This window comes from Anguilla rostrata, chromosome 9 (genome assembly GCF_018555375.3).
Source record: "Anguilla rostrata isolate EN2019 chromosome 9, ASM1855537v3, whole genome shotgun sequence".
Classification (NCBI taxonomy): domain Eukaryota; kingdom Metazoa; phylum Chordata; class Actinopteri; order Anguilliformes; family Anguillidae; genus Anguilla; species Anguilla rostrata.
The window spans coordinates 46,430,373-46,445,546 of NC_057941.1; the positions used below are offsets into that span (position 1 = coordinate 46,430,373).

Below are 15,174 nucleotides of genomic sequence, written 5' to 3' on the forward strand. Positions count from 1 at the left end.
AAAAGACTGTAATGCAGTGGTGTCAGCCTGGTTCCACCGGGGCCAAGAGCATGCATGTTTTCATTTCTATTAAGTATTACACGAGGCGATTTAACTGTAATAGTGGAGAATCAACCAGGGAAGGAAAGCTAAGGAGTGAAATCAGCCGGGGTAGGAGCTTGGTGGAAATAAAAACCTGCGCGATCTCAGCGCGGCGGCACGCGATTGGACGCCCGCAGCAGCGATGTTTACGGCTCACGCTCTAATTGCTCCTGCGTAAAGGACAAAGAGCAGGTGAGACTCCTACGCCGACAGTTAACTGATGCAACAACCCGAAACTCCGCCGACAGAACCCTCAGCGGGCCTGCTGCTGATCTGAGGAAACCAGAGGCGAGCAAGTCTTCCTGCTGTTCTGCCATCCCTGCCATTACACATGGGGGGGGCGGTGTTAAATATTTATCAGCCTTCAGGGTCTTCTCTCGCAAGAAGACCTCCCGACGTCCGACTGCGGTTGGTCTCCGGTGCACATCGCTTTGGGAGACCGTACCCCCCCCCCACGCCCTCCCGCCCCGCCCCCACGCCCTCCCGCCCCGCCCACCTGCCCGCCGCCCCCCCTCCCTCCCTCCCTGCTCAGTTTCGCTCCACGGCTCGGCTAGCTGGCCCGATTCCCGCCAACCGTGCGGTCACAAATGGAAGCGCTATCTTATCTCCCGCCTCCCCCAGAATGCTACAGACCCGGACTACAGGAGCACGCTTTGTGACTCTGAGCAGGTGTAGCTGTGTAATCGTCGGGCTTGGTTCCATATCTAAGTAAACTCCCAGTCCTTCGCATCCGCGTACGATCCTATCCAACGGCCCTCCCGAGCCCTTCAGACCTTTAGCGGTTAGCCTTGCTAGCCTGCTTTTTGTACAGCTCGCTTCTCTGTTGCGAATTCTTTTTTTTTTGTTTCCCAGTTTCTCTCTTCCTTAGGAGGCCGCTGCTTTTCCCTGTGTGCTGTCCTCTACGCTCTGTCCGTCTTAATCCCCTCAAGACCCTTCCTTCCTGTCAGTGTCTCACGTTCACCTCCGCGTTAATGGGGGGGGCTGTCGGTGCTGCGTCAGCAGACCCAATCCACTCACCTGGATTAGACTGCTACCTCAGCAGGGAGGCCGACCTCCGCTTTCTCCGCTTAGCCTTGACCTCCAGACACCGAGGCGCATGCAAGAGCACGCAGGAAATGCTCGCATGCATGCACAATTGCATGTCGACACGCTGGTGCACATGCACACACACACACACGCGCACACACACACGCACACACGCACCCTTTGTGTCTGCTGAGCGTTGACTCCCACACAGGTCACGTGGATGCTTACTTCAGCTCAAAAGTGTGTGTGTGAGAGAGAAACTGTGTGTGTGTGTGTGTGTGTGTGTGTGTGAGTGTGTGTGTGCAGGGGACAAAGGCCGGCTTTGGCCTGACAATGCAGAGCCCTCTGGGAGCATCCGGTGCTGAGAGGGCCTGGGGACTCAGCCATTTAAATAGGCAGATCGTTCCAGCAGCACCCAGCCCTCCAGCCCTCCAGCCCCAGAGAGGCGAGGAGGGGAGGGGCTAAGAGGAGGAACTCCACCGAGCTCAGCTCCCGGGGAGGAGCAGTAAACGCCGAAATAAGCCCGGGAGCAACTCTCGCAAAACCGAAGCCGTTTTTCAAAAAACAATAACGAGCAGTACAGAGAGCAGATAAAATGAAGCCAGCAGCCTGTGGGGGGAAGGAGAGAGAGAGAGAGAGAGAGAGAGAGAGGGAGAGACAGAGAGAGAGATAAAAGGGCGTAACAAAGCAAAGTACGGAAAAGGATGGGTAGCCATGGCGATGAGAGTAGAAAGGTACCAGGATGTTCAAACAGGCAGCCGGAAAGGCGTATGGAAAAGAACACAAAAACAAAGGGACCTGCTGGAGGACAAAAGTCCCCCCCCCCCACCCCCCCAGCAGTGCATTTCATCTGCGGGCGGTCTGTAACCGCTGGATCTGCACACTCAGCTCGCCCCCCCCCCCCCCCGTCTATATGCACCGCTCGCGCCAAAAATAAAATAAAATAAAAAAATAAAATAAAATAAAAGCCCCTTCCTTTCCTGCGGGCGCCCGGAGTCTCTGACTGTCAGCCCATTTCACAGCTGGCTGAGGACGCTAATGGCTTTCCTCATACCGCTAACCGCCACACTCCGTCACAAGACCGGAGAGAGGGAGAGGAGGAGGAGGAGGAGAGGAGAGGAGGAGAGGAGAGGAGAGGAGAGGAGGAGGTCGAGGAGAGGAAGAGGGGAGGAGGAAAAGAGGAGAGGAGGAGGTCGAGGAGATGGAGGAGACCGGCATCAGAGCATGGAGCAGGTGGCGTGGGGAGGCTGAGGAGAGGGATGAGGAGCAGAGGACAGGAGGGGAGAGGTTTCCGCAGAACCCAACGGAGGAAAAAACAATGGGGGAGGGTGGAGGGGTGGGGGGCTAGGGGTGTGGGGGGGGCAAAGCCAGGAAGAGCCGTGGAAGGCGGGGTCAGGAAGGGGAAGGAACCGGGGTCCTCCGGCCCTGGCGAGCGGCCAGAAGACAGTCTTAGCCGGGGGAATGCTGGCCTCCGAGCGGAAACGGGAAGGGATTTCGCTAGCTAGCTCGCCTCCTCGACCGGCTCACCTGCCGCGGCGCGCGGCTCAAACTAAATAAAAAGCCAGCACACACTCGGGGCACAGCGGAATGAGTCTGACACCCCTGTCTCACAGCCTCTGCCCGGCCTGTGTTTTACTGTGCCATTACAGAGTTCTGCTTCCCATGAGGAGGCCGCTCCGCAGCACGTTAGGCTCAGTCCAGCACGCATCAGCTAAATCTGTGAACCCGCGCTGGGGACTTTTCAACACCGTCTTCCATATTACCTTTCTGTACCATAGAAGTTCTGGTGGCAACAGCCGTGCCAAGTAATACGAACAATATCTCTCATAGCAGGAGAACCTGCACGGTTCCCTCTCCTTGTGAAGAGTGGTGGATGACGTAACAAATGCCTTTGCCCAACCGCAGTTTTTTTTTAAATTTGAGCCTCCAATCAGAAGGCTGGATCTTACCCAGGCACTTGTAAGGAACCACAATGTGGGCGTGTCCCTTGCACTGCTTCTTGTCCTTCTTGCACCAGTTCTCGATCTTGACCGGCTGGTTGGCTTCCACCACGTTCGTGATCTGCAGCTCAGGGTATATCTGTCACGGAAAAAAGGAAGAAGGAAGAGGAGGGGGAAAAAATTACTTTGATTACTTGATTTTCCAGGAGCCTCTATCGATTGGTTTTTCGCTATCTGAAAATAATGCTGGCCCTGCTATGACGTGCTGTATCACAGAGCCACTGCAGGGTGTCTTTGTGCGGTCTGAATAAAGAGTGAGAGTATAAAGAAGCCGGCAATTGGAAAAATGTTTTCGCGATGATGGATGAGGGCATTAGCAATTACACGCCCAAAGATGGATAGATTATGTAATTAAAGGACCAAGATAGCCGAGAGAAAAAACTGAGAGAAAAAGAAAGTGAGAGACAAAAAAAAAAGGTCAGGACTCATAGTCCCGGAGTTGCATTACAAGGCGGAGACAGACAAATCTGTACCCAATGCACTTCAGTGCTCAGATAAGTGACCTGGCCTTGCTGTTGCCAGACGTCAATACCATTCTACATAATCCACCAATCAAATTCTGTCCACAGAAAACAGCTGCGCCAGAACCTTCCACTGCTAAAAGGGTGTAGTCGGACCTGGGCCCTGGCTATGTGTATTTATCTATACATGTGTGTATATACGTGAATATACATGCAAATTAAAGAGGGAAAAGAGGTGGATAAAAGAAAAGTGGAAAGTGACACATTTACGTCTTTTCCAGGTGGCAGCCTATAAGCTGCTTATCTCTTGGTGTGTGAGTGTGTGTGTGTGCGTGTGTGTGTGTGAGAACATTATGTGTGTGTTTTTAGATGTAGAGGGGGGCGCAATCAGCCCAGAAAGGACTCAGACTATACTGGATAAAAACTGCCTGCACAGACTGTCACTTTAGGCCCTTCTTCAGATTACAATTACTGCCACTTTTCACAGGCAATCTCAGCTAATAATGCATAAACTATTTTTGCATTATGCATGGTAAGGAAATTTTTCCTTCATTTCTCATTTTACAATACAGCCAAAAATTACCTGTGAAACTGGCAATAATTCTATTATATGAAAATGTTATTTAATTCAATATATTATTTATTCACTGCATTTCGTGCTTATTATTTATACACTTGTCTTTTATAGATTTTTTCTTTACGCCATACTTCTTGGGTAAGTCCACGAACTTTGACGAAAAAGAATTGCAATTTTATCACTTATGTTCAATTTCCTGTGCGACACTCATTAGCGTCCCCCCCTGTAACAACACGGTGGTGCGCGAGTGTCTCACCTCCTGGCAGTACTGAAGCAGAGCCTCCTTGGTTCCCACGCAGCTCTTCGCCCCGGAGGGGTCGGCCTCCCAGCGGCCCGTCCGGACGTCCACGTGCATGTTGAGCTTCCCGCAGAACATGGCCACCTGCGGCTCCGCCACGGCGAACCCGGTGCCCGCGTTGGCTGCCAAGGCCTGGACGGAGAAAAGGCACGGTCGATCAATGCGGCCCGCCTCATTGACCCGGGAAAACCAAAGTCGTTTTACGCAACGCTGCGGTCACGGCAACTTCCCCCATGGCGATCTCTCCAAGGAGAAAGCGGCCGTCGAACGTGTTGCACTGGGTGAATTATTTGCATATAGCCTGTGCGACGAAAAAACAAACCCGTAGGTCACCTGTGGAAAAAAATGTTTAACGTCTCTGACCCCAGGGTGCTTTGGGTGGTGTGTCACGCCCGCGGCCAGTCCGAAGCTGTGAATGATTGCGAGTTATTGTATTTGCGCTTCCTGTGTTTGTCCAGGGCGGCTTCCGGTCCGAGGCCCAGAGGCCCGGGGATTTCCTGGTGGCCAGCCAAGCCGAGGCCCAGCGCAGCCTGGCCTACACCAGCCGAACACGGACAAACAACGGCTAGCGCGCAAACCCCGGGCCCGAGACCAGACCGGCTCCCAGGAAGTCCTGTCACAGACGCAAGGAAGTCACCACGGAGTTCGACGACTGTTGAGACAACCTGCCCCGAAAGACCCTTCAGGACAGCGGTGGAGCATGAACCGGGCGCTCAGGTCTCGCACAACCATATTAAGAAAGTGAAACGTGCTCTTTTCTCCGAAAAATAGCAAGTGGCACTGCAGCCCGGACTTAAATGCCTTTGTAAATAAGGATTAGTGCCACCGGAGCTGGATTTTATTGACGAGAGCTTGCAGTCCGCGACGGCACTAAATGTGCCCGTCCGCGAAGCGACAGGTTGGCGGCAGAGCACATCACTGTCTCCCTTTAATACCTTCACCATCTGGACCGGGGGCACACAGAAAGAAGCGAGAGAGAGGGGGGAGCGGGGGGGACGAGGGGGTGACAGGAGAGACTGTTGGGTCAGTGTCTGCCGCGAGGATAATCCAGATAACATCAGGGGAGGGGGGGGGCCGAGGAGGAGAAATCGATGCGTCAGGCCGGCCTGCCGGCCCACGATGCAGTTGGGCCCTCCGTAAGTAACGTGCTCCGAGCTTTCAGCGATCCTGGTGTCCTATCTTCCTCTCTCTCACTTCTCTATTCTTCTCTGTCTCCCCGGCCCTCCCCCCCATAGCCACGCCCATTCTAACGGACGAAAAGGCAATTTAACTGTGTGTGTTTTTCCCCCGCTGGCATAAACAGAGCAGGGAAACCAGTGGAGGGAACACAGCTGCTACACGTACACACACACACACACACAAAAGGTAGCTGCCATACAGTGAAGGCCGTGCACCATTTTCCACCAAAATTAGCCAAACAATGGCGAAGATCCACACCGGCCTCTGCTAAAAAGATTTCAATGTTTCAGGGATCAGTACTGGAAGTGTTGGTAAAGAAAAATATGCTTTTTTCCTCAGACCAATGATATACCAGTTTCACAGTGATGTCACTAGAGGGTGGCCTCCTCCTTATGTGCAGGTTGGGCCCCTCCCCTCCCTTCTGGAAGCGGAGGTGAAACCCCGCCCTTCTTCCCCGCGACTCCCATTTTAGGCCACGCCCCGTGAAATACGCACTCCCTCTCCCCAGCTCCGAAACACTCCGCAGCATCACATCTCCCACCCCATTTCCGCTCCGGGACGTGCCCCAGACACGGCGTAACCCCGACTGACAGGAGACAGTCACGGTCAGTTAGTCGGAGCGGCCTGCCCGCCCTGCGGAACGCCACTGTAATTATCAACTAGAGAACTGACGGGGTCAGTAGTCCGTAGGATCTGAAAAAAAAAAAAAATCCATCGGCTGCGCCGAGCCGGGTTCGGAGAAACAGAACGACCGACTCCATTTTCTCTTCCAGGTCAGCTGCTTACAGCTGCCTCTCCGGTTAACTTCAATATCGCTGCGCCCTGCAACGTGAATTTCTAATTGTGATTTGATGCGCTTTACATCGCACATATTCATAAATACTGCACGCGCTTCGCATTTCTCTGCACTCTGCACCGGATAACGGTCAGTTCTGCTGAAAACGCTGTATTGATGTCACAGGCTGATCGCCAATCATGGGACTAATTATGGGAAAGTCTATACGAGAGGATCTTTAACCATTTATTCTTAAGACTGACGGAGGATGGAGATGCAATGCATTTTAATCAAGAAATCTGCAAGCACAGCAGGAAGGAGGAACAGGTTTAATTGTGCCCTACAGCATTAAAAAAGGAAATCACAAAATTCATTTTAACCTGGCCTAGTGAACCATGAACGATATAATAACTAGCAATGCGGTATCAACCCACGACAAATATATATTACATACACGTTTCTCAGGTCATTCTGAGAGGTATCTCTGCACCTGGAGACTGCAGTGGGGTAATAAATGTTCAACAGCTGCACAGGGTGTCTGTCCCTGACTGTCAGCTGTCTGTCCCAGACTGCGCCCTGTTAGAAGCACAGAGTCAGTCAGCTGCACAGGGCTATGTCTGTCCCTGACTGCATTAGAAGCACAGACTCAGCCAGCTGCACAGGGCTGTATCGGAGCACAGCTGTGTGAAGCTGTCTGTTATGGCTGTAGGGCTGGGGAGGTGTCGGGAGGGGAGGTGAGGCTGGTGAGGGAGGCGTTTTCGGGGGGGAGCCAGAGCGAAGCGGGCCGCGGGGGAGCGGCTGTGGACCGATGCCCGGTCCTGGCACTGGCCGGCGAGCAGTCCCGCACGGTCATCAGAATGAAAGAGAACGAGGGGGGGCACGGGAGGGGGGGGGGGCATTACAATACAAAGCACCCGGGGGAGGGCAGGGAGCTGGCGGGTCGCCCGGCCTCAGGACAGGAGCTGTCGGCTGGAGGGGGGGGCAGCGGGGGGCGGCGAGGGGGGGGGGCAGATTCCCACTGTACGTCTCAATCCTCCAATCCCACTGTCCCGTCTCAGCTTCACCTGTATGTCTGTACTGCTCTATTACTGTCTTATTTTCATTCTGGGAGGCTGAAGCTTCGTTTGGGGGTGGGGGGTGGAAAGTGAGATGGCGGGAGAGAGACAGAGAGGGGAGTTACTGAGAAGAGGGCAAGAGAAAGAAAGAAAGAATGTGGAGACAAAGATGGGATCTCTGCCCTGGGGTGGCTTAATTAGTGTGTGTGTGCGTGTGTGAGTGTGTGTGTGTGTGTGTGTGTGTGCGTGTGTTTGTGTGAGTGTGTGTGTGTGCGCGCGCGCAGTGTGTGTGTGTGTGTGTGTGCGCTCGCAGTGTGTGTGTGTGTGTGTGTGTGTGCGTGTGTGTGAGTGTGTGTGTGTGTGTGCGCGCGCGTGTGTGTGTTTATGAGGGGTAAAGTTTTGGGAAAGGAGGGAGGTATTTGTTTACCGGGGGTCATCTTGTGGTCATCTTAACAATTCGACCCACTGCCAAATCCCTGGCTTCAGATTAACAGAAGACACAAACAGAGAAGCATTCACAAGGGGGGGGGAGAAAAATCACCAACACAGTCGGACAAAGCCTTACAATACACAATTTCCGGGCAAATGCTTGTATCCAAGCAACCTGCCACTTTAATTTAGTTTACCATTACCTACCACACAATACAGATAATGGCAGTCTTTCAGCAAGCCTATCCAGGTTGCTACAACAGCAACGGCCCAAAACACTATTTAAACCTGTAACCTTCTCGATACAAATGCAGCTCCTTAAAAACAAAACAGGCAGCCCAGCCAGTCTCTTCCAACTCCTTCAGATGTTCACTTATCAAATCCTAACCCGTGACAAAGCGAAAGCACTTTCCCAGCTAAACTGCGCTCAGCCTGGTCAGCATTCTGCTGGAACCTTCCGGAAAAGTCAACATTATTACAAAGCGACAGAAATCCAACCTGAGCAGACTGCAGCAAAAACAAAAAGAACCGACCGCTTTCCCTTTCCGAAAAAACCAGAACAATCGTGGGACGCATCTCAAAATAAATAGTGGCATCACTGAAGGGTGACTATTAGTTTGGATCATTATTAGTATTAAAATATATGTAGTGTACTTATATGTAGTTCACTAATTTTGCATGTTAACCCAGCTATTATTAATTTAGTTATCCATTTAATCCATTTAATTTCCACATTGTACTATTCCTGTATAATAACTGACTGGTTTTCATTTACTTATCTGCTTTGGCAGGCAGTACAGTACCGGACATCCATCTTTCCCTGTGAAGTACTTTGAGATCATAGGAAGCGCCACGTAACTGATCTGCATCGCTCTACTGGCTCGTCGTGCCGATGATGAACAAGATCCGCGTTTGAATTTGCATTTGAACGGAGGGAGCGATAACAGGAAGTGCCTTTGTGGGGAGGGCCTGGTCCCCCGGTGTGGTGGCCCCGCCCCGTTCGCGGGGTCGCCCCGGGACTGCGGACAGGTGGAGCGAAACGGAAGGCCCCCCCCCCCCCCCCACCCCCCCCGCTGTCGCGACCCGCTCGCCCTGCCACGCTCGCTCGCCCCCTCCACTCACCTGGATCGCTACGCAACAGTGCACACACACAGCCGAGAGAGAGAGAGAGAGAGAGAGAGAGAGAGAGAGTGAGAGAGAGAGGGAGAGAGAGAGAGGGAGAGAGAGAGAGAGAGAGAGAGAGAGAGGGAGAGAGAGAGACTTGATTAAAACGTTATGATTAAGAAAGTTAGAAAGAAAGAAGAAAGAAGAAAAAAAAGAGGGAGGGGAAGATCGAGAGGGACAGAGAGATTGAGAGTAAGGCAGAGGTTATTTTCTTATGGTCAATACCACCACAATTACTGCCGTTATCGATTTCGCCCGAGTTCGTTTATTATCTGATATACCCGTTTCAAGCAGCTGTCATTATCGCTATAATGAAATTACTTCAAGATATGACTCAATTAATTTCGGAAAGATGGAGAAAAGGGGTAGGAGGGAGGGAAAGAGGGAGGGAGAAAGAGCAGGGGAGAGGAGGCAAAAGAGAAAGAGAGAGGAGAAAAACAAATAGGACTGAAAAGTGGAAAGTTCCCCTCAGAATTGTTGGTTTTGCGGCATTGCCCTGAATAATGCAGAGTCCCATGCCAAGAGGGCTTTTTCACCTCCGAATTTTAAGCAGCAGTTGGAGAGAGAAACTGCGGTCGAGAGAAAGAAAGAGAGAGGGAGCACTTCGCTCTTAATGAGAGGAGAGAGATGCTGGGATGGGGGGGGTGAATTAGCACTGATGAGGTGGCAATAATGTTTTGCGACCAAGAGAAAAAAAACCTTTCAAGAGATGGAGAGAAAGAGAGAGAAGGGGGGGGGGCAGGGGTCTAAGTGCTGCTGTGTGTTTTTACTTTTACTGTGCAGGGAGAGAAACGGCTCTACCCTTTCACACCACCATGAGTAAAGTCAAATACATCTGCCAGACTGGAGACATGGGGAGGGTTCATCTCAGCACACGCACACACAGACACAGACACACACACACACACACACACACACACACACACACACACGCACACACACACGCACACACACGCACACACACAGACACATGCACAGACACATGCACACACACGCGCGCACACACACACACACACATGCACACACACACACGCACACACACACACACACACGCACACACAGACACACACACACACACAAGCACACACACACACACCAACACAGACACACACACACACACATGCACACACACACACACGCACACACGCAGACACACACACACACACAGACACACACACGCACACACACACGGCCAGCCGTTACCCTAACCCCGCTCGCAGCGCTTGGCATGAACGCCGCGCACCCCGCCAGGCTGTTGATCTGCGCTGTGTTCGCCTGGCCTGTGGGCCCTTCCTAAAAAGCGGAGGGAATCTCGCCCCGCGCCTCAGGCGAGAAGGGCAACACCTCACCCGCCAGCGCGCCTCAGCCCCCGGGAGGCCGACTCGAAACGGAGCGGATAACGCAACGAGAGCCTCTCGCCGATCGACGGGGGACATTAAAAAACGGCGGGAAATCGATGGACGCCATGATGGACGCTCGCTAGCCGAAACGCGCTAGCATCTCTCGCCGTAGCCGGGCTGGCCACGTGTCAAACAGCCCCATAGAGCTCAGGCTCTTTCTCTATTCGTTAGCACGTAGCGGCTGCTTCTGAGCGCGCTCAGTGAGCCCCGCTCCACACTCGGTTAGCGCAGAGTGCGCCCAGCTCATTCGCCGAGCCTGGAACTCGATGGTTTAAAAGGGAGCGGCTGCGGCGCTGAGAGCGGGAACAGGGGAACCGCGCCCTCCCCCAGCGCGCTCGGCCTTACGCGGCGGAGACAGCCTGTCGCGCGAGCCGCCCGCTATTCTGTGCTTTACCGCGGCAGCTACAGCCCGTTAATCCGTCGCCCCCCCCCCCCCCCCGGGGACTTAACACGCTTCAGTGGGAGGGGCCAAGAACAAGGAAAACCCGCTCATTAAAAAAAGGGTGGGAGTCGTAAACGCGCGCGTAGCAGAGGCTCGGCGAACGGCCGCTGCATGCTAAACCCGACCGTGACAAGAACCGAGCGGCGGCGTGCAAGCTAAACAGAGAGAGAGAGAGGGAGAGAGAGAGAGAGAGAGAGTGAGGGAGAGTGTGAGAGAGAGAAATTGAGAGAGAGACGGACAGAGTGAGAGAGAGAGAGAGAGAGAGAGGGGGGAAGAGAGAGAGGGATGATGGAAGAGGCCACACAGGCTGAATCTGATACGGAGGGAACCCGTTGGCGGTCGCCGCGGGCGCGGGACGGGGAGGGCGGGGCCCGGGAAGCTGCAGAGCCGTCGCATTTGCATTTCGCCTCTACCGCGTCGTCCCCTCTAAAGGTCACCCTGGAGACAGAGGCGTCAGCAAGCCCGACGCGGGGAACGCGCTCCTCTCCGCCTTCAAAATGGAGGCCAAAAAAAAGACAGGCCTTTGTTGCAGCCCGCCGTCGGGCTCCTCGCGCCCGCGAAAATGACTCACTCCTCTCCGACTCCGTCACAAACACCGAGGCGAGAAAACAGCTCGAGGAAAATCCCTTCACAAAAATAACCTAAGAGCTCCTGGGTTCCTTCCCCTTTCTGGTTGCAATTTCGAAAAATCCCACTTCTGCGGTAATGAGACGGCGGTACTTCCCTGACCTGGCGCGGTCGCCGCGGTCTGCCGCAGAGACCCGGCGATGACTCTGAGCCGATTCACCTCTTACCTGGAGCCCGTGGCTCGTCCTGAATGAGCTGTCCTTCCGTTAAAATAACACCAGTAGCGATAAGCAGGACACAGTAACAAGGAGGACCTGAACTCTAACCGGAAAGAAGTTTGAATATAAACCACAGTATGCAGGATAACGACAATAACAGGCCATTCAACCATTCATCAACAGTCTGAGGAAGGGACACTCACACACTCAAACCTGGTCATCAGCCAGTCCTCGTTCTTACCCTCTAATCAGACACTGATTTAGACTTGGACACCAGGTACGTGGAACACTGGGCCAATCAGTGACATTATTCAATCAATTAGGAATGCAGGGAGACATGCAGGTAGGCTAACTGGAGACTCTAAAATTGCCCATTGAGTTTGAGGATGGTGAGCGAATGGACTGGTGCGAATGGCACTTGATGGTTACTGGGCAGCTGAGGGCCCATGACTGGGCCTGGGTATGTCTGGGATAGACTGTAGACTTTAACACCCCAAGGGTCCTCTACTACCTCTACTACATTGATCACATGACCTGGCCAGCTTTGCCATGCATTGAAAACTCTCAGTAAGCGGGGACCCTGAGCGAATGAGACTCTAGCCAAGGCCACAGAGACGCGGTTCAGCGGGTTTGCTATGCAGCGGGTTAGGAGGTCAGCTCCACTCCGTTAAACAGTCGCAGGTCTTAAGCAACGGTCCGCCATTAACCCCTCCTGCACGGTACACATTACCCACTCCCTCCCGGAGCGTCGCCAGCTGCGGCTTCTCAGAAATCGCGGCGCGCGTGTGACATTCCTCCCGATACCTGAGCCTGGGCGGAGTTCGGTTACCAGTTTCTCTGAGTCACGCGTCAAAGGGCTCGACTGAAAAGCCCCGATTGTTCCCGTCGACAGGCGTACTTCGCCCCGCCGTGGCAGGCTAGGCTAACACCGGGGAAGCTAAAAAAAAAAGCTACGGCAGCTTTATTACTCATTTTCGAAACGGCCCTCTGAAAACCAGGCCAGCTCATTTCTCGTTTCTCATTTCTGTAATACTTTTTCCTGTTCTGCCCGGCCATCGTCAGGTCAGCCTGCTAGCGTAGCGTAGCGGGCGCTGGCCTACTTTGTAAAGCCGCCCGCGGGGCAGACGCCGGGCTAAGCGCTAAGCTAAAGCTGGGGAGGGAGTCACGCGCACGGAAAAGTTACGAAAGAGCAGAACCGTTTCCGCCCCTTTTGTTTTTCACCCAAATGGTCATGTGGAGACACCGCGGCGCACAAAGAAACACACAGCTATCACGTATCAGAGGAAATACCCTAAGGAGGAAGCTAACCAGAGGAAGTGGGAGGGATACAGTACAGTTTCGGGGGGGAGTTTAAAGTGTACTTTCTTTATGGGGGGTGGCTGTAGTTTTCGGGGGTGCAGGCAAAGCCCAGGTGTTAATGTAGGTCCCTCAGTGCGGCTCTTGTTGTGGGTAACGCTTCGGGAATGACGCTGCACCGCGCTGGGGCCGCCATGTTGGCGTGCGTCTGTCCTTCTGAGAGGGGAGATAAACCGCCCTTCCGCCAGCCGAGACAATGCAGAGCCGAATGACGGCTTGTTCAAACAACCCCCCCATCCCCACCCCCGCCCAGCCCCCCGTTGTCATGGTGACCCCTCTTAAAACATCTCAGCTATTCACGAGACAGCGAGAGAATGAGAGCGCATGAGAATGAATGATCGACAGAGGGGGAGAACAATGACAGGGAGACGGAGAGAGAGAGAGAGAGAGAGAGGAGAGAGAGAAAGATAAGGCACAGAGAAAGGCCAGCGGGATGATGAAGGGATGACAGCGCCGTAGGAAAGAGAGATAGCGGGACGGCGGGACGGCTCCTCTATGCGAGCGTGCACACGCACACGCACACGCACACACACATACACACACACACACACACACACACACACAGATACCCAGATACACACACACACACACACACACCACACGCACACCACACGACACACGCACACACGACACGCACACACCACGCACCACGCAGACAGAACAGCCCACGGACACAGCAACGCAACGCCACGCACACCGGCACACGCACCGCAGCACGAGCCAGCACAGCACAGAGCGACATGGAAAAACAACACACGAACACGACAGCAATCACACACACAACACACAGACAGCACAGCACAACAGAGCAGAGAACAACACGCGACAGAAACTGACACCGTAAAACAGACACAGCAGCGGCACAGCATCCGACGCACAGCACACCACACCGCACACGCACTGCACACGCGGCACACGCCCTGTCCTGAGAGTGCGGAAAGTGGGGCACTCTCTCCCGCGGACGCCGGGGCAGACAGAAAAAAGCCCATTTTCTGGGAAATCGCGAAAGGAAGCGCGCGCAAGGCGGCGGCTGACACCGCTCGCATCGCTCGAGGGCAAGCCCAGATTTCGGGTCGGCTGGGTAAAAAAAAAACGAACCTGGGGATTTTACCATCACAAAAAAACGCAGAGCTTAGCAGAGAAAGAGCGCGGAAGAAACGTGACACCGCTAAAACAAGACAGCCAGTGGGGCGAGAGGGCAGGGGTAGTGTGTGTGTGTGTGTGTGTGTGTATCTGTGTGTGTGTGTGCGTGTGTGTATCTGTGTGTGTGTGTGCGTGTGTGTATCTGTGTTAGTGTGTGTGTATGTGTGTGTGTGTGTGTGTATCTGTGTGTGTGTGTATGTATCTGTGCTAGTGTGTATGTGTGTGTGTATCTGCGTGTCCGTGTGTATGTGTGTTAGTGTGTGTGTATCTGTGTGTGTGTCAGTGTGTGTGTGTGTGTGTGTGTGTGTGTATCTGTGTGTCCGTGTGTATGTGTGTTAGTGTGTGTGTATCTGTGTGTGTGTCAGTGTGTGTGTGTGTGTGTGTGTACCTGTATTAGCGTGTGTGTGTGTGTTAGTGTGAGACACAGAGAGGCAGACACAGGCAGATGCAGATCTGCAGCAGTAATGCGACACTCTCTCTCTGTGCTCATTCTGGTCTGCTGGGCCTGCACACACTGCCTGGCCCTGTGTCCACTCCAGAGGAGCTCTCAGACAGACAGCGCAGAGACAGGAGAGAGAGAGATACCCATAACCCCCTGCGGCTCTCCCTGACACACATCTCAGCCTGCTAATGTTAACACATACAGTTCACCTCACCCAACCCTGCACACACACAATGCATGGAAGGCACACACACACACACTGATGTACACACACACACACTGACACTGATACACACACACAGGCTAATACAGATACACACACACACACTCTGACACTGATACACACACACACACACTGACAGACACACACACACATACTCTGACACTGATATGCACATGCTAATACAGATACACACACACATACTCTGACACTGAGATACACACGCTAATACAGATACACACACACACTGATGTACACGCACACACTGACACTGATACACACACACAGGCTAATACAGATACACACACACACATATAGACACACACTGACACTGATACACG

The 15,174-nt window shown here is 53.4% G+C and overlaps 1 protein-coding gene across 1 annotated transcript in view; it reads right to left on the reverse strand.

The window, feature by feature from the left end:
• The window catches only part of LOC135264308 (amyloid beta precursor like protein 2-like), a 55,451-nt gene that overhangs the window by 26,246 nt on the left and 14,031 nt on the right, over positions 1 to 15,174 (reverse strand). The window contains exons 2-3 of the mRNA XM_064353173.1: positions 4,402 to 4,575; positions 3,057 to 3,186 (exon numbers count right to left, since the gene is read on the reverse strand). Coding sequence (XP_064209243.1) covers positions 3,057 to 3,186; positions 4,402 to 4,575 — 304 coding nt within the window. The remainder of the gene's footprint in view (positions 1 to 3,056; positions 3,187 to 4,401; positions 4,576 to 15,174) is intronic.